General features: G+C 38.4%; 2 protein-coding genes across 3 annotated transcripts in view; both read left to right on the top strand.

Moving 5' to 3' along the window:
* The window catches only part of ankef1a (ankyrin repeat and EF-hand domain containing 1a), a 257,727-nt gene that overhangs the window by 36,301 nt on the left and 200,871 nt on the right, over nt 1-20,555 (top strand). The window lies entirely within an intron of this gene.
* Nucleotides 1-20,555, top strand: part of elp3 (elongator acetyltransferase complex subunit 3) — a 36,019-nt gene that overhangs the window by 12,742 nt on the left and 2,722 nt on the right. For both annotated transcript variants that reach the window (XM_022686524.2, XM_007245341.4), the window contains 6 exons: nt 4,470-4,631; nt 4,727-4,853; nt 10,190-10,383; nt 11,126-11,216; nt 11,302-11,367; nt 19,444-19,671. In XM_022686524.2, the coding sequence (XP_022542245.1) occupies nt 4,470-4,631; nt 4,727-4,853; nt 10,190-10,383; nt 11,126-11,216; nt 11,302-11,367; nt 19,444-19,671 (868 nt within the window). The remainder of the gene's footprint in view (nt 1-4,469; nt 4,632-4,726; nt 4,854-10,189; nt 10,384-11,125; nt 11,217-11,301; nt 11,368-19,443; nt 19,672-20,555) is intronic.

Below are 20,555 nucleotides of genomic sequence, written 5' to 3'. Positions count from 1 at the left end.
GATTGATTTTCACATTTGGATTTAATTAGCTTAAACATTAAAAAAAATAAAATGGTTATTTTGGCATGTAAAAAAAAGAAGTCTGTTTAGATTTCCACCAATTTAAACGTGTATTTAAGGCATTTAGCAGATGCTCTTATCCAGAAAAGTACTTTATAATTTATTTAGATAATGTAATTTGCTAGTAGAGCATTAAATCAATAGATACCTCTTTAGATATTGTTAAATACAAAAGTCAGTACAGATATCTAGAAGATACCTAGAAGATGAGTGTTAACTTAGGTACTCCTTAAAGAAAGCAAGAGACTGCTATACTGAAAGCTCCAGAGGCTCTTGGTTGGAATCTGATTTTAAACAATGCCATTTAGTATGGAGGCCCTGGTCCATTTTGGGTCCTAGACCAGTGTCAGGGTTTTAAATCTGATTCAGGCGGCTACAGGAAGCCAGTTAAGTGAATGCATTAAACACAGATAGAGAAAGAAATCGTACAACAAAAACCTTTATCAGTAGATATTTTTCTCAATTTTTTTGATTGAGTTAGCACTATTTTAGTGTTGTCAGTACTAAAATCAGTATTATTATAGAAACTATTTAAAAACGTAAGGCCTTATTCATATATTACTATATATAAGGCACATGGCTGTACTATAACATCACATTAAAAACATCCTGATATCTGTAGAATGTGTCCTTTGGTACACCTTGTGGTATGTCAGCAGCATATTCTTTTACATCCACTATAGACGGGTTTGCTTTTGTTTGCCTCATGCATTAATGAGCCTTGGCCACCTGTGACCCTGTCACTCGTTCAACACTAGTCCTTGAAACACTTTTAAAATATACTGTCCACTGCATACCAACCATATCAAGCAAGCTCTGCCATTTTTTCTGCTTCCAACACAAGAATTTTAAATATTTACTGAGAGTTCTTAATGTAGCATTGAGGTAAACAATAAAGAGGCACTAAAGTAAAACACTTTACGACATTTGGGCATATATTATATTTTGCCACATTTTCACCACTGAGTAAGTGGAAAAAAATGTATTTTGTCTATTTTTTTTTTTTTTTAAGAAAAAGCTATTATCGAATATATATTGAATACCTAACTTTTTAATATCCCAGCAGACAAACCAATACAATGCAATAAATTTACTTTAATATTATAATATTATATTAATATTGCAGTTCTGATCATTTGAACACTCTGCCACTGCCAATAAAAATATTCTATATTTGGAAAAATATGAATTATTACCAGTTTTTGAACTGTATAATTATTTGGTCTCATCACATGTTTGGCTAAAACTTGTTAAATTGCAGAAAAGCTAGTGTATCAAAGGATATCAAAAAACCTGTATAACTGTTTGAATATTCAGACATTCTTACTCATTCTTCCTGTGGAATATCTAGTTAGTCAGTCACTGATTCGATAAAAGTTTCATTCTGTGTAGCAAACTGTTTAACACTGTTGTTGCCACAGCTTTGATAAATGGACTGATATGCTGTTATTAATGTGGACTCAAATTGCTTGCTAAATATAGTACTGTTTCTCCATGGGCTTTGGCAGTGTTTGGATTGTTCTCGGCTGCCCACTTTATTTGTTAATTTGTGTAACACTGTTTATCACCACGCACTATTTCTATCTGCTGGAGTGGAAGTCGTGAGTCGGGCTGCTTACCCAGCCTGTGGCATCAGCTTAGTGGAGAGGAATGGCTTTAGCAGCAGGAGCTGCCGTGACAAGAACAAACATTGATTGTTAGACAATTGCAACCTGCTACAGACACTGCCACCGCCAGTCACTTAGGTAGTTCAGAATATATGATACTTATTTTTCTATTTACTCTGTGTCTGACTACAAGAACTTGCGTGGGTACATGTGCGTGGAAGGCAGGGGGCTTTAGGATTTACAGAGCCACTGCATCTTATCAGTGAGTTTGTTAAGATGACATGATTGTGCCAATTGTTCTGGTTGCTAATCAGGCAAAGACGAGGAGGGAAACAGTTCGATTTCAGCCACAGTCCTTATCTCTGTCTCTCTCTCTCTCTATCTCTGTCCCTTTCTCTCTCTCTCTGTCTTGTACGGCAGAAAAATGTGCGAAAAATTCTATTTCAGAGTGGGAAGAAGGTGGTATGACGAAAATAGCAAATGACGTTTGCTCTTATGGCTTGGCTTAAGATCATAACATGAACTATTAACACAGCAGATCTCCAGTCTTACAAACATTAAAAGCAGCCCAAAGACAAGAAGCGTCACAGGAGCATTTCAAAACTGACAGTAAAACACATCCAGAATGACAAGTAGCCTTTGTCTTCCCTTGGAAGAGTGTCATACTGTCTGAATTTATTCTGTATTTTATGTTAAACAGGTAAAAAACAGACTCTTAAAATATTTCTGGAAGAATTTCTGATCAGATTCTGTAACACATTACTTGTAACACAGTTCAGTGTATATATAATGTACTAAATAATTGTACCAACACACACAGATCTCCTGGTTTTCAGCAGCGCTTTATAGTTAGGACAGCTGTCTTGACTACAGCACAATTATATGACTATGATTGTAATAAAAATTTAGGTTGTCAATCACAGTTGATTTTGTTAGTTTGCTTTAATATGATTATCACATAATAGCTTTATATAAAATAAAAATATCATTAAAAACAAAGGCCTGTGTCACAGACCATTTTTCTGGCGGGAAATCTCGATCCTGGTCGGGCTCAGGATCAGACAGAGAATCCTAAACTAATTGCAATGAGGGAGAATAGTGGCATCTGTTGGTTAAATATGTTACTGCGTCATCTATCACCTGTTGCTACACCAACTAACAAAAAACGGTAACTCAAGCGCCGACAATACTCTTCATACTCTTCGTTTGTCAAACAGATGAAGCTGAAGCACAGCTGGGTAATGCAACACAAGCAGGTCCACCTCAAAGTGGTTAAAAAGATACAAAGTTTAAACTTGAAATGGCCTAGTTGAAGTACTGATCTAAACCCTGTTAAAATGTTGTGGCTAGGGTTGCAACGGTATGAGATTTTCACGTTATGATAACCGTCTCAGAAAATACCGCGGTATCACGGTTATCACGGTATCACAGTTTGTTACATATATTATTAAACTGACCCTTAAAGAAATTACAACAAAGGTTTTTTGTTCAATTAACTATTTATTGTAGAAACCTGGAACAACTATATAGATAATGTCTCCTTAAAAAAAATAAACTGTACACCATTAGGTGAAGGAAACCAGGTTTTTCCACTACTCTTAAGGGCATTAAGGGTGTATATAAAATTAAAAAAAAAAATATATATATATATATATATATATATATATATATATATATATATATATATATATATATATATATATACACACACACACGTCTCACACATTACATGTCCTCTAAGAAGTAAAGATCCTGTGTTTAAACTATTCAGTACAATTATTTAAGTTTAAATTATTTAATATCTGATAAACTGAGCCTGGGTCAGTGTCTGATCAACAACTGTTCTAAACGTCCGTTTTACTGCCAAGTTGGTATATAACCAGATACTGCAGAAAGAGGGGATTTATTTCTGACATGATCCTCACAATAGAGATTTCTATTTTAAGGCTTTCACACGGAGTCTGGTTTTAACACATGAAAAACAGGCACGTCAGAATTTGAAAATTAACGCATGTAAATGAATGGCGTCTTTCACATCCAGTCCGGTGAGCACCTTTACACGGACACGTGAATCCATCGTAGCACGCACTTCACGCCTGTACCTGCGTGCCCAAATTTCGGATAACTCAGCGCTTTTGCGGGCGCTTACCGCATGGGTTGTGCACGACTACAAAGAGGTTTTATTTATGTTCAGATTAAAATTATAAACTAAACACATACTTTGCGCTGCACGGCGGGGTGGTGTTCTTGGAGATGGGAACAGGTTTGACGTATGTCCACCTTTAGCTGTGACTTTACGGCCACATTGATTATAAATCGGATAACCATCCTCGGGTGCGTTCGGCGGGTCTCTGAAATAGTCCCACACTGCTGATTTTAGTTTAGCCTTTTTTTAGGCGGACGGAGGTTTGTTTAGTCTGATGCACTTTCTGCTGTTCTCACTGCTGTGTGCTGAGCAGCTGAAGCGGAGCAGAGTTGCGCATGCGCGGGTGAGTTTCTCCGCTGGCTTGCGTTTTACCGGTAATAAGCAAACACACACGGTATGATAACCGTGCATTTTAATACCATGGTATACCGTGAAACCGGTTACCGCTGCAACCCTAGTTGTGGCAGAACCTGAAACATGTAGTTTCTGCTCAGATGTCTATAACTCTATAACTGTTACTGAACTAAAACAGTTCTGCAAGTTTAAGTGGGTATAAATTCCTCCACACAGCAAAATCAATTCATCACAGTTTGTGCCCCTGTTCCTGTGTGTGTGGCTAATAACTGTCTGTATATATTTGACCCGTCTTTCTGCAGGTACTCAGAGCGCAGTAATACAAAGTGTGTGGGGATCACCATTGAGACACGACCAGACTACTGTCTGAAGCGGCACCTCAGCGACATGCTGGCGTATGGCTGCACCAGGCTAGAGATCGGTGTACAGAGTGTTTATGAAGATGTGGCTCGTGACACAAACAGGTCAGGACTGGAACTCATTCTGAAATGAATTGCTGAATGTCAGTAGAGTTGTAGTTTCTAAGTCTTTTGTCTGTATTTTACACTTCTTGAACCAGGGGGCACACAGTCAGAGCCGTATGTGAGTCATTTCATCTGGCTAAAGATGCTGGCTTTAAGGTGGTGGCCCACATGATGCCTGACCTGCCAAATGTGGGCATTGAGAGAGACGTTGAGCAGTTCATAGTGAGTATCCCTCTGTTAGCTGTTTTACATCAAGTTGCTATAAAGGCAGCTAAAGTACATAATTCATAGTGCATAATCTTTTATTGTAAGGTTTAGGTGACTGTTATATTAGATTGTGGCTAATGTTTTAGGTTGTGGCTAACGTGTTAGCTTGTGGCTCAAGTTTTACAATAAAGCAGTAGTGTTCAATATGTTTAATAATATTCTGTGTGGGAGGTTGCTGGTTCAAATCCTGTTCATGTAGCTCTGCCATCAGCTGGCGACGCCCAGAAGGAGCACAGTTGGCCTTGCTCCCTCCGGGTGGGTAGATGGCGCCTCTCCCCGTTACGCTCAAAAGTGGTGCCGGGCGGCACAAGGCGCCTGTGAGCGGATGTATCGAAACCTAGTGGTTGTGCTGTCCTCCAAGCACGAGAATATTCTGCTTTTATAATGTACAGTGCTCTTTAATGTATATAAATGGGGAATACTCAAGTTCGTAAGTTATATTAATGTTAAATTTTAGACCTTATTATTGGCTGTATAAAAAGATCAATTTAAATGTATATGTCTTTAGCCATATGTATTCATATTTAGTATTTAGTTACCCTCATTAAATACATTTTATATGTAGTGTCCCTGTTAAGTGGTGTTCTAGTTCAGCATTCAGCTCTACTAGTGATTTTAAAAACTCATTTCATTTATCCAGAAAAAATCAAGAAACATTTTTTCATGTGCTCATTAAACCAATACACTCATGGCTTCCAGCATTTGCTTCCTGGCTCTAACAAAGCACATGTTGGACTTGTCTTGCATGTTTGCAGGAGCAAACCAACATCTAAGCCAACTCCTTTTGTAGAAAGGTTTTAACACAACTGAGCTGATCTTGATGAGCCAGTGCACTGGCAGTAAAGCCACACCCAATATTAGACAACAAAGACACAATAAACTGCAGTAAATGTTAATACCATTTGTATTTTAGCCTGTCCTCATAACTACAAATATAAATTATCCTTGTTACAACTTTTTCAGTGTCTGACGCTTATGAATGAATTAATCCCCCCTATTCCCGAATGTATTAGTCACATTTCCTTCCAGCAGCTGCCTAGTAGTCCATGCACTGTGCTGACTTACTCTAATTTCAGTGTCTGGAAATGCCAGTGAAATAAAATGGTGTGTTGGAAAAGAACGGCTGTTAAATATGGAAGGTCACATGAGTACATAAAACCTTTTATTTTTCTTTTTAAAGTAGGTTCATGCTGTGGGCCAAGCACATTTGCTGAATCTGAAAGACTGGGTCAGCTTTTTTAGAAAGGGTCACCTAGATGGACCTAACGTTATAAATTAGAATAGCATTTTAGTCTCTTTCTGTTATTGATTAAGATTGGTGAAGCAAGGTTAAAATATTGACTCACTCATTACTTGTTTATTGGCTTAAAGACGCTTCACGCAAATAAAGTCTGTTTTTTTCACAAGTTACTGTTTTAACACAGATTGAGTGCTTTTGTTATTATATGTCCTCCTCAAAATCCACAATGCACCATACTAAAAGATGCAAGGTGAAGATGTTGCTTTGGCTTTAACAGTACCCATTTAATCCCATTTAACTTCAACATCTAGAAGATTTCAGAAAAACCTGGTATTAGGGCCATTTGTTAGAAGGAATGGGCAAAAAAACCTTTAAACAAGAACTAAAAGACTTTTAGCTGACTACTAAAAACATTTAAAAGTTGTGATTCTACAGTGGAGTAAAAAGTTTTGAAGTTTTCATTTCCACTGAACATGATGTTTCTCCTACTATTGAAATGAAAACAGTAGAAATTCAAAGGATTTTTTTTTTATTATTATTATTTGATTGTTTATTTATTTGTCTATTTTTGTGTAGAAGCACGTTCATGCTCACGTTCGTCGCAAAGGATTATGTAAAGATGTGTCTATATTTTGTTGTTGTTGTTTCTCTTTTTCACGGTTATTCCATAAGCCCTTCAAATGGAAATGGGCTAAGACCTCAGAAGAAAGCGGATCGGCTCAGGTGTAGACTTGTGTCATGTTAGAAGCTTATCTCATAAAGCAGTGAGAAGAGGGAAGCGGCAGCAGTAGCAGTGCTTTATGTGTATCTTGTATGTTCTTTTACCTTATGTGAAGTGCTTGTCTCTGGGGAGTTTCTAAATGGGCAACTTTGTTTCAAAGCTTAAAAAGGCGTCTCCTCATTTTTGTATGTTTAAACAATGAACAGTATATTGTGGGTTACATGGTTTCTCATACAGTGACCTGGTGAGCTTAATGAAAAGCTCTAGTGACATGTCTGACTACACTTCCTTACAAATATAAAGCAAACTAATGAATATTTAAAGAAGCCACTTTCAGACGCATTTATTCTCAATGAGATGCAAACTCGAAAGCAATCATCACTGAGCCGCTACGTTTTGGAAAATTCTACCTCCTTCGTGCACTGTGGCTAATTGGTAAGCAGCGGGCATGACGATGGAATGTAAATGAAGCAGGGAGTGATAGCAGGGGGTGGTGGTGGGGGACTCTTTTATGGCCCTTGTCAGTGTCCAGCTGTGACACATTGCGTCGCATTATCAGGGGTCCATTATAGGAAATTAATAGAGCACTTTTTATTGGGGGCTTCATTAGCAAAGCTAGAAGATCCAATCTGCAGCTCTATTGTGCAGCATATCGGAGGTGACTCCCACGGAAAGTCTGTGTGTTAAACATCAGCTGAGAATACGCAAGGTATCTGCTGCAGTAACAGCCCATTCCACTTGTTACACTCACATTCATTTGTTGTTGGAGACTTGTTTTTAAATCATCTTGAGGTGTCAGATGATTAAATGTTTATGCTTAAATAAATGCTATGTTTCCTGTCAGTGTGCTAGCTTTACTAAATAATGTATAAAATAGATTATATAATAAATACTATAATATACTTTGATATATAACATTGTTTCCTGTTTGTTTTTGTGGTGGAAAGTAATTCAAAGTGTTTTTTGTGTTCTTTTGCTTTAGAAACTACATAGTAACAGCATATTTACAACTGAAAGTGGGCACCACTTTAGCTAAGCAAAATATTCTGCATTTTCTTTAGAAAAAGCCTCGTTTTATTTGTTTCTATAATGCATGTAATAATATATTATGAAATCGAGAGATCATTAGCATGTTTGTATTTGTTGATTCTGTTGTCTCATCAGTGTTTGAAGTGTTTATGAGACAGTTTCTCAGATTCCTAGACAGAGATTAAGTAGCAGCCTAGTCTTAAACTACACAGCATTCTGAAGGGATATTATAGTCTTATGACTAGGCCTAATCCCTTGAAGTTAAAGTATAAACATAAAAAGTACAGAGTTTTTATTTAATCTAAGAATAACTATGTGAAAACACTTTATCTCTGACCAAATTATCTCATTCCCATTGGCTGCTATTTTTTTATTTATTTTTTTTTTATCTAAACTAAATGTGCCCAGTGGTAATCAATAAAGTGTACTTTCACATTGCAATGGAGGTTCTGTAAGAGGTACGTGAAAGCGTTTATGATGAGACTATGATGAGGCAGTGCAGCTTGTGTCTGCTGAATGTATCAGCGTTCAGGCGTGACTGAATTGGTCTGACAGACCACATCGCACAATTCTAAAGTGTTACTTTAGGCGCAGTATAGCACCGTCAACTTGGCAGCATTAGACTCCAACTGGCCTCACACCTGCCTCCTGTCGACATTTTACATTCTTGCCGGTGCTCGTTCTTATCTCCAACTGAAGTTTTGACTCTTGTTTGTGCTCTAACCAATTGCCATCCTCAAGATAACACGAGAGTGGAGTGCTCCTTGATCAAACAATGGCAAGTTTGCGCTCTGCGGTTCTATATTTATCGGCTCGCTTGTGAAAGTGGGTCTTGTGTAAGCATTTTGCACCACTCACCACCGTGTTGCCCTCAAGGTGGACCCATTTGGCATCGCCGCTTTGACTCAACCGTAATCGTTTTTCGAGCAGATGTTTTTCCGATATGCCCGCTTATTTGCCTGCCATCTTCACGGCAGTCTGTTTTGTTAGTGTGGTGTAGAGCCAGGCCCTTCGCTGGCTCTTCTGCATTGAGTATCTGGGTATATCTTAGCGATAGTGGCCTATAAGGAGGAGTGTCAGAAGCAGGAGAGAGAGAGAGATTAATGGCTGTGTGCGTTGGTCTCTAACCCTGCTGCTTACGCCCGCTACTATCAGCCTGGTGACCGCCCGCGCAGCTTTGCCCACGTCACCCACTACTGCCTCCTCGTCTGTTTATCTCTCTCCTTTAACCCCCCCCCCCTCTCTCTCTCCAACATTCTCTCTCTCTCTCTTCCTCCCACCTGAGGAGAGAGGAACCTGTCGGTGCTATCTCCAGGACGACTGCAGTGGCGAAGGAAGCAGCGTAGCTGAGTGATAATGGAATCCCATTAGACTCAAGCGCCACTCGCTTCACACTTATCTGACTGGGTGCAGGCTCCTCCACCCATCCCAAAAAAAAAAAAAAAACACGACGCACTCACCCAAGAAGAAACGCACGCACTAACACAAAGGCTCTGTCTAATTTGATTATGAAAGAGGATGCTATAGGCGCACACACCGGAGCTTGGGGTGACTCAAGTAATCCTCTGTTTTACTTTTTTTGAAAAGTGAGATTCACGGGAACAAATCTTGTAGAAGCTTTAGTTAAATCTGCTGCCGTCTAATTGAATGGCCTTTTGGTCTGGACAATATAGTTGAAGCCAGTTAAATGCAAGCTGACGCCGTCTTCTTGATTGCCATGGTTCAGTCATCATTATCATGCTATGACTTCTAAAGCTGCTTAACTGACAAGATGATAATGAATCCCTACAGTTACGGGCAGGCTTCTGTCATACTGACACACGGGTGGTGTCATTCACATTCCCCATTAATATTATATTAATATACTAACCCTGGATTCTACATTCAGATGCCAAATGAAAGTGCTATAATTTTTTGGCATAATCAGGATCCGGACCTTTTCCAGTAACCAAGAAATGGGCCGCAGGAAAATCATCATTTAAGCTCCACTTCAGAAGAAGCCACCAGCACTAATGGTCAGTCTGATGATCATGAATAAAACTCATTGACTGTTTAAGCGTTCCCTTGAATAAGTATCTGTTCCAAAAGTTCAGCTGAAAATGCCTCGTGGCTGCATTTTATCCCCTGTTAATCTCTAAAGGAGGTGTACATTTAGAGCATTTCCCAGATTGCACAGTTAAAAGCTTCTCGCTAGTATATACCAGTGCTGGAAAGTGAAATGAAGTGCACTGAATATTTCTACATCAACAACTAGATCCTTCAGTTTCTAATGAGTGCTCTCTTTTCCTCTCTTCCACTCAGGAGTTTTTTGAGAACCCAGCATTTCGGCCAGATGGACTGAAGCTCTACCCCACCCTGGTGATTCGGGGAACCGGCCTTTATGAATTATGGAAGACGGGACGCTATAAGAGCTACTCACCCAGCACCCTGGTTGATCTGGTGGCTCGTATTCTTGCATTGGTGCCACCCTGGACCAGAGTGTACCGTGTGCAGAGGTAAAAGAAAAAAACCCTGTGCACTGTAGACAATAGACAACATATAGAATATTGAAGCTATTTTAAGAATATTGTAAAACATAAATAAATAAAAGTATTTTTATTATTGAATATCAAAATAGTGTTACAAAATGGAGAAACAAAATCTTAAACTGGTGTATCAATCAAAATTAGTTGACTCCGAGTTAAGAGACTGTATTAACATTGGTTGGTTTTTACAGGGGGATATGAGAGGGGGGGGGGGGCTCATCTTTTGGTTCACTGCTGAACCTCATTTCCTGTGGTGCTTTGCAGAGACATTAATCTTTCCTGTAGTCATTAACTGCACTGTTTTCCTAAAATGCAAGTAGATATTGTTGTGGCTCATTATATTCCAAACACACTTAACTTTTATCTGTGAAGTTCTTCTAAGTTGTAATGTTTAGTAGGGATATTTGATTACTACCACTGAAAGATTTGCTATGCATTTATCATATTTGTGTTTAGATATTTAGGTAACGAGTGCATTATTTGCAATTATTGCAGGGGTAGAATTTGTTATTTATGAAACACATGCAATGTGTTTTTGCACTGATATTCATATAAAACCAATGTTCTTCAGTATTGGATACACTTTAGTGTAGCATGAGGCCTAATTGTGGTTGAACCTTTGTCTGTCCCTGCATTAAAGATAATAATAATAAAGGTGTGTAAATATCAGTGATGTATACTAAAAAAGCAGTAATGGTTTGCTTGAAATTAGGGACATCCCGATGCCGCTGGTGAGCTCCGGTGTAGAACATGGGAACTTGCGAGAGCTGGCATTGGCTCGTATGAAGGACATGGGAACTGAGGTAACTCATTCAAATGTATTTAATTTATTTCATTAGGTTATTATTGTGAGAAAAAGTGAGTAATCTGCAGTGTTTTTTCCTGCAGTGTAGAGATGTAAGGACCAGAGAGGTGGGCATCCAGGAGATCCATCATAAAGTGCGACCGTACCAGGTAAGACCCTCAAGTTGTTGTTCAAGAGGACGCACTGATATCAATGGCAATTGGCATAGCATTGCAAAATCTTGTGGTAGCCTTTGCATCTTTTCACAGTTTTTTTTTTTGTTTTTATTGGCCAGTGTGGAGTAGAGCTTTTTTTCTTGTCAATTCTGCCATTAAGTTCAGCATCATGAATTCATTGTTGATGCCAGCACTGGTGTTTCATTTATATCTTTGCAAGTGATGACAAACTTTTTTTTACCATTTAAGCTTTTCAGGTCCAGTAAATAATCTGAAATGGTTCAAAATGTAATGAACTTTAAATAGTACGAATTTATCAAGAAGTGTGGCATTTGTCATAGAACATCCGTTACAGTGCTGTGAAAAAATGTTTTCCACCTTCATGATTTCTATCTTTTTTTTTTTTTTGTCACTCTTAAATGTTTCAGATCATCAAACTAATTCAAATATTAGTCAAAGAAAACACCAGTAAACACACAATGACTTTTAGGGAACCCTTTATTTTACAGTCCCCCAAGTTCTAGGTATTAACCAGGTAATTGTGAGGTACAAACTCTGAAGTACTAAGTAATTATTTTAAGATGGTAAGTACCAGGACAGTCTTTCCTAATTACACTGAAATCTTTCAATAACAGTTCAATTTCATTACACTGCTATATCTCAAAGGTTCTAGATATTAACCAGGTAAGTGTGAGATACAAACTCCAGTAACATGATAAATACCAACACAGTCCCCGTACACTGAAGAAAATTTTTCTGGTTTTACTGATTTCTTACCATGTACATCAACAAATAACCCTTTGTAGAATTCCCTGCTGTGAATACAGTGTAAAACACTGATGATTTAGATGATGTAGGTGGGACCTACAGCAGGGTTTTCTGCAAATTGCTATTTTTTGATGTACATGGTAAGAACTCTGGTAAGGTCTGCTTTCTTTTACAGTCCTTTTACTCGTTTATTAAGCAGAAAGTTCTGTTATTCACACAGTGTTTTACACTGTATTTACAGCAGGGAATTCTACAAAGGGTTATTTGTTAATGTACATGGTAAGAACTCCAAAAAGAAAGACTGTATTGGTTCTTATCATGTTACTGGAGTTTACCTGGTTAATATCTAGAACCTGTGAGGTATTTCAGTGTAATTAAGTTAAACTGTGCTTGTTCTTACCATCTTGTTAACTGAACTAATTACCTAGTACTTTGGAGTTTGTTTCCCCCATGTACCTGTTTAATATCTAGAACCTGTGAGACATTTTAGTGTAATTAGACAAGACTGTCCTTGTACTTACCATCCTGTTACCCAAAATAATTACTTAGTACCATTCAGACCCTCTATTGGTTTGTATTTGATCCATTCCACCTGCATGTCACGTCAAACTCCAGATGCATGTAGCCTTATGGAAGAGACTCGAGAGAAGTGAAGCGAGATGTTGCGCTCGGAACTGAGACCGAGTGAGAAAGTTGATAGTAGTAAGGAGGACCCCGATTATGCGTCTCCAGCTGCAGCGAGTGGGTTCGGAATGGTTGGATGTAAAAACAATTCTTTTTGGAGGAGCTGCAGCTCTGTGCCCTCCAAGCACCACAAGCTAATGGCTTTCAAAAATTCACTATCTAATTTGAAAAAGCATATTAAGGTAAACTGTATGTTTCCTACTGTTATATGTTGATGAGATACTGTATTAACCTAGTGATGCACTAATGGTGAATTTGTAATGTTTGCCATGGCTTGGTACATGCCAAGACATGCCAAGGTCTGCTTGCTAGGTCTAGGCTATGGATTCATTTTTGTAAGTTCGTTTGGAGAGCGTGTGTGAGCTTTTCATTTTATGAGTTTAGGTGTAGAGGTGGGTAATCTAGGTTCAAAAAGTAAAAATTCATCCCAGGGTTTCGCTCCCATTGCCTGACTGGCTCTGGAGCTAGTTCAACCTAATCTATGGGATGGATTTTTAATTTCTGGACCTGGATTACCCACCTTTAGCTACGTGTGAGTTTGGGTCATCCTTAAAGAACCATTCTAGGTTACGAGCTGGCTAAGAGAGTGCTGATTCTGTTAACTATTTTTCTCTTTGTTTTCTCTGTAAATTCATATGCCATAGATTTGATAGCTTCAATATTAATCTGCAACAAATATAGAAAAAAAAAGAAAATTTAATGTGTCCAAACTTTTGACTGGTACTTTATATTATTGCTATATAAAATATTTGTAGTTAATTGTGTACAGCTACAGTCTACAGCTGGTTGGTAAAACATGTAGTAAGGACATGTATGATGCTGTCTCTGTGATTCTGTCTGTAAAAGACCTTTATAATATCCCTCTGAAGGCTTTTTAGCACCATTTCAGTTCTTATAGTCATCTAGTCATCGGGGTTGTGCACTTTAGGCCCCTGTAGTGCGGCGTAGGCTTCTGTTTATAATGTAATTTTCCCCTAACATTGCTTTTACATTTATACTTTAAGTAGTTTTAAAAGCAGTACTTTATACTTTTATTTAAGTAAAAAGTTTGAGTTGATACTTTAACTTCTACATAAGTATTTCTAAACCCCAGTATCTATACTTCTACTTGAGTAGTGAATATGAATACTTTTGACACCCTTGATCTCTACATACCGTCATTTACTTTCTATCAGTCTGTCTCTCTGTCTGTTTATAACTGCCTATGTATGTGGTTATTATTTATATATCCCTACATACCTTTACTTTCTGTCTGTCTGTTTATAACCCTTTCTAAGTATGTGGTTTATTTATATTCAGTTATATATATCCCTTCATTTGTAATGATGACAGAGACAGTGATTTTTTTTTATTTTTTTTTTTAGGATTTTTATTTTGCTGGTCTGGTTGAGATGTATTCGGTGTTTAGGTGTTCAGAGTGGGTTTGGTGTGAAATGCTTTGTTCCAGAAAAGCCGACAGAGTCAGAACTGGTCACGGTGATGGAGACAGGACCCATACGTCTGAAGGGTGGACTGCCTCTAAGAGCGCAGCTGGGGGACGCCGGCCGGCCCTGGGTGAACCCCCTCACAAGCTTTGCTGGGCTTGTTTGGGGGCGGGACATTCCCAGCTGGTTGACTGGGAAGCCCTGATGCCACAGGGCCGGTGCGTTTCCCACCAAGCAGCGCCCCACCTCCCTAGAGGATGCCCAGAAACTGGGTTACCTCACTTACCAGGACTCTAAGAAAGAGCCTCTGGCAAGAGGAAGGTGGAGCCGCTGCTTTATCCACCTCTTCAGATGTGGTTCCTGTTCTCCACCACTGTGAACAGCTCTGAGTCTGTGAGCTTCTCTAGAATAGAGCATTCCACACCAAACCCAGTCTGAACAGCTGAACACTGAATAACATCTCAACTACAGACAATGATTAAAAAATGATTGATTGATTGAAGGATTGATTGATTATTTATAAAGTAATTTCTTGACCTCTGATTGGTCTCTCAACTGTACATATTTTTCCACGGCCCTTTCGGCCTCCTTATGGCTGCCCAAATACCGCAGTGCGGCTCGGGCATGGGTCCTGTAGAGAAAGCAAGAAAGCAGATAACAGTGGATTCAGTGCTGGTTCCTTCATCTGATTGGTTGATTAAAGCAGAAATTAAAGTGGCTTACCTCACTTCCTGGGCTGCATCGAATGCCAGTGTGCTGACGGCAGGAATGATTTTACTGGCGAATGTCTTCTTGCCAGTCAGCACACGGGAAACCCCCACCACCTGCAGGAGCCTCAGCAGGCTCAGTGCAGTGGCGGCCCTCGAGAGCAGGTTTCTGTGGCTGGACAGAAAGGGGTGAACGAACACAGTCAGATAGATGCACATGATCACATGACCTGGAGACACTTCCTTCATTTAGTTTCCATTTCAAATCTTTTAATGAATAAGTGAAGTGAATATATAATTACCGTAGTCCTCCATCCAGCAGTCCTTGCAGGACTCGGCCAGGTGAACAGGAGAGCACCATGGTGCTGAGGGCTAGCTCCAACACCCTGCCTTATAAAAAGGCTGGTGTCCCCAGCCTTATGAAGGAGGGTGCGAGCAGCACCCTATACCTCACTGTCCATTTCACGCTGCAGGTGAGTGAAGAGGTGAGCCATGGTGGTGATGGCGTCCCGAGAGACTACAGAGCGGAGGTTTTTTACCTGAGACAGTGAGACAACACAAGCAGCACCCTAAGCCTCGGCCTATTAAACTCAATCAGTTTCTGAATCATATCATATCACAGAAGAAGCTGCTGTAGAGTGTGTATGAAGTGCATCAAACTCTTACCTCCGCAATGACGGCTGCGCTGATGCAGTGGAGCTCTGGCAGCACCACTTCAGCGTGATGTTCAGCCAGAGCTCGCACCAGCCGTAGTCCCTCGGTCTTCCTTTCCCTGTTTCACAACCAAAACATTCAGAGAATTATAGATTTAACACGTCTGGAAGATGGTTTTCAGTTTTAATGTTTTCAGGATCCTTCAGCTATTATATATTATAGCTCTAGTTCACCCTACTCTGAAACAGATCACTGCTCCGTTAGAATTGTAGTGGAAATCTTACCATTCCTCATCCTGCAGCAGACTTAGCGCCTGGCCGAGAGCTTCCTCAGGCCTGTTGAGGGGATCCTCGCTGGTCAGGGATGGCAGCACCAGTGGCTGCTCCACTCCCTGACCTTTCCCAACGGCCTGAGGAGCTGCCCTGATGTTACTGGGCTTCTTCCTGCGTTTTCTCTCCACCTGGGCTGTTTCGTCCTTTATCACGCTGTGGGCAGCCATGTTGTTCATGGGCTCCACCACAGCTTGGACTGGCCTCAGCTTCCTCCGCCTGTCCAGTATTGGTATCCTGCTACCTGTGATTATATCAGCAATAAATGGAAGAAGTAAGGTATAGTATGGGATTTATTAGTAAGGGATTAAATAGTAAGGAATAAATGATGCTCAACATTTAAAACTGGAACATACCTGGTGAACTGTAGGCCGTTGGTTTACCACCACTGGTTGGGTAGCAGTGACAGGCAGAGGCTCAGGTGGAGGAGTTGGCTGGAAATAGAGGGGCCTTGAAGTGAACTCTTCTCTAAAGGAGGAGTTCTCCATGGCCTCGCTCAATTCTGGCTCCAGCCGTTTGATTGGAGGAAACCTGCTGCCGGTGTTTTTGGCAGCAGGTTTTGCTGGTGGTGGACTGGGCATGTGCAGATACCCCTAGTAAAAAAAAAAAAGTAATTTGAAGTGAGAATTACAACTGTATCACTTTTATATACTGAGTATATAAGAAATGTACTTTAAATTGGTGTTAAATATATGTGATCTATTTACATTACAGTACAAATATGCTTTTTCTTCCTGTCTTTTGTAAATAGCACACTTCTAGTATACTTCATTGGATATAAAAATATGTTTTAATATACTGTACTACGATTTTAGTATGTTACAAAATTACTTTAATTTTTTTTTTTTTTTTAACACTGTGTCCTATAATTTATTTATATTTTTATTTTTCCTAATTATAATTACAGGGCATTGAAATGCATTTTAACTGTTATATTAATGTAATACCTAAATACATATTTTTCACATTTTACCAATGTAGTAATTTAATTTACTTTCTAAAAATTATACATTGTACTTGTACAGTGAACTACTGTAACAGTTTTTATAAACAAACTTTGCTAAAATTGTACAAAAGTATATTTGGAAATAAGTATTTTAGAAGTCTAATTATTTAAAATACACTATATTATACTTTTTTAAAAGTATGATCAAAGTATACTGTCAAATATTTGATGAACGCATAGTATTAATGTACTTTTATTATTTACTTATTTATTATTTTAGCTAAGTATATGAATCTGTTGGTATATTTACAGCATACTTAGACATTTCTCAATAGGTTTTGAGTACAATTAAGTAGATATTTTATATTTACCAGGGACAAATGTTGGGCTTTAGTCTTGCGTCTCATTAGAGGAAGTCCGTAGACGCAGGGCGCAATTTTCGGGAGATGAAACTTCTCCTCTTTTCCAAAATCCATCTCCAGTTGTGAAAGACAGAGCTGATGTGCTGCTATAGGATGTAGAGTCACACTCTCTGATTTGAATACTGAGTGACGAGTCCATATTGTCATGGCGATGGCGCACAGTACAATGTGTTTACGTATGAAATGTTCGCATAATGCTAGCATAACATTAGCGCAATGTTAGCGCAATGTCAGCGAAATGTTAGCGCCACGTTAGCGTTACATATGTTTGGTTACAGAGAAAAGTATGGTTACAGAGGAAAAAAGGCAGCAATCAGATTATTGATACATTATATAAAATGTGTGATTACTAACATAATTACATTAAACACACCTCACCAACTGTGATTTTCTTGTTGTTGTTCATATTTGTAATCTAAATATGTGAGTTAAATGCAGATTTGATGCAAAATTAACCCCAAGAACCCCAAAAATTGTGCATTGTTTATACAGCTTAATTAATCAGCAATGTGTCAACGCACCAACATGATTCATGCATTGTAACAAACAGGGAACCCTATTGTTTCCAAAAACAGCACTGACCTCGCGCTGAACTGACTTGGTTTTAAGAAATCTATTGTAAAATACTTTTGAAGAGTAGGCTTATCATCATATTTGCATATTTCCATGCATATTATTTCATTATAACACCATTTATTATCTCAGAACACCATAACCTGCTTGTTTACTTTTATTCAGGGGTCTACGGTAAATCTCATGAAGTCACTGCTGGCACTGATTTAAAAAAATAAATAAATAAATAAATAAATAAAAATAAATTCTTTTTGCAGCCAATAATATATATTTAGAGTTGCTAAAATATTTATATGAGGTATGAAATCAAATAGCATTTGAATAAACCATTAGTGTCCAGATTACCAGATTACAAATCTTAGCCTGCTATGACTGTCAAGGTTTTAGCAATCTGCATCCTAGGGGCAAATCTACCTAGAGGTAATATAAAGAAAAATAAATCCGCCTGGTGCTCCTCATGTATCCTGTCACAGTAATAAGCCATGTAATAAACTGTTACTGTTACCTGTTTAATATCTAGAACCTGTGAGACATTTCAGTGTAATTAGAAAAGACTGTCCTGATACCTACCATCTTGTTACCCAAAATAATTACTTAGTACTACAGAGTTTGTATCTCATATAATAACTAGAACTTAGGGGACTGTAAAAGAAAAGGTTACCAGTTTTTATTATTAAGGGAGAAAAAAAATGCAAACCTACATGGCCCTGTGTGAAAAAGTGTTTGCTCACTAAAGTAAATAACTGGTTGGGCCACTTTACACCTTTTTCAGACTAAAAGATCTCAATTACTTTCTCATTTGTTCCTGAATTTATTTGGATATTGGTATGATGTCTAGCTTTTGAGTATGTTTTGGTCTACTTTGGTTTGTCAGGCAGGTCTTGTTTAAGAGATTTCTTGATTAAAAACAGGTGCGGAAGTAATCAGGTCTGGGTGTGAATAGAAAAATTGAACTCAGGTGTGATAAACCACAGTATGTAAACCAAGTTATGCTTCATCTAGGGGCCAACACTTTTTCCACACAAGGCCATATAGGTTTGGATTTTCTTTGTCCCTTAATAATAAAAAAAACCTTCATTTAAAAGCTTCATTTTGTGTTCACTTTAAATTGTTTTGATGATCTGAAACATTTAAGAGTGACAAACATGCAAAAAAAGGAAATCATGAAGGGGGAAAACACTTTTTCGCACCACCGTATGTACCAGCAGAATCACATTTTGTGTTAAAAACAAAAGTAAAAAGATGATGGCTTCTACAGCAGCGTTTGTGGGTATTCCTATTAAGAACTCCAAAATAAAGCCTTTTCTCATGCCGCTGTCCTGCTGTTACAAAATAATCTGTGAGACACCTCATTTCAGTGGGTTTTTAGTGGTATGTATGCAAAATATACAGGCAAAATGTGGCATTTTATTTGAATATTGTATGCCAATGATGAATGTTGTTCTATCTTTTAAAACTTATTTATATTTCTCTGCCAAATTACCACACCCAGAAATGTCTTGTTTGCGATTTTAATAAATACAGGACAGTTCATGTACTTTGATATATGCCCATTATCTATAGGTGGAGCTGATCCGCAGAGATTACGTGGCTAACGGTGGATGGGAAACTTTCCTTTCATATGAGGATCCTGAGCAGGACATTCTGATTGGTCTGCTGAGGCTCCGCCGCTGCTCACCGCAATCTTTCCGGCCTGAGCTAAAGGCTGGGGTATCGATTGTGCGTGAGCTGCACGTCTACGGCAGCGTTGTACCAGTCAGCAGTCGAGATCCCAGCAAGTTTCAGCACCAGGTAGGAATGGAATAGAACTTGAAGTCTTTATATTATTCAGGAAGAAATACATTTAGACCTTGTTAACACCAGGACACTTTATCTGTTTTGAATATCAGAATTATATCTATTAAAAGATTGCTAATATAATTTTTAATTAAAACATTTTTGATTTTGATAAATTGCTTAAAAATGATTTAATTAAAAAAAAAAATGTCAAGGTGAATCCGTTTTCCACAAAGTAATGTCAATTAAAATGTAAAATATAAATATAAATGTGTATTCCCTTCATGTCTAGTATTTAGTATTCTGTATGGATTGATCTTAATCAGGCTTATACATCTAAACACTGCAGTTGTACTCTACTCCTCCTTGCAAACTGATCACGCCTTGCCGGGTTGCATGAGGATCTGAAATAAACCGTGTTTTGAATTATTATGCAAGTGATATTTTTCTCAGATTTCCCTAAATGGTCAATGCAAATTATAGTATAAAGTCATGACCCATTAAGTATAAATCCAATTTTATTAAAAAAACCTGCAAATGATAACAGTAATTAAAAACAATAATAAACTGAAAATGCACTGTTCCACATTTTTAAGCAGGCCACAGGTTTCAAACAATATGGAAAATACAATGATCTGCTGCTGAAAAGCTTGAAATAGTGCAGTGCCTTGGACAATTTATGAGAACATTAGATATTTCACAAAAACTGAAGCATGATCATTGTACTGTGAAAAGATTTGTGGCTGATTCAGAGCACAGATGGGTTTGTGCAGATAAGGGCAAGATGAGGAGGGTTTTTGTCAGACATATTTGTCAGATTAAAAGAGCAGCTGCTAAAATACCATTACAAACCAGCAAACAGGTATTTAAAGCTGCTGCTGCCTCTGGGGTCTCGTGAA

The sequence above is a fragment of the Astyanax mexicanus genome, chromosome 1 (assembly GCF_023375975.1).
Source record: "Astyanax mexicanus isolate ESR-SI-001 chromosome 1, AstMex3_surface, whole genome shotgun sequence".
In the NCBI taxonomy this organism is placed as follows: domain Eukaryota; kingdom Metazoa; phylum Chordata; class Actinopteri; order Characiformes; family Acestrorhamphidae; genus Astyanax; species Astyanax mexicanus.
The sequence above is the reverse complement of the archived record's forward strand: the minus strand, read 5'-3'. Positions and strand labels throughout refer to the sequence as shown.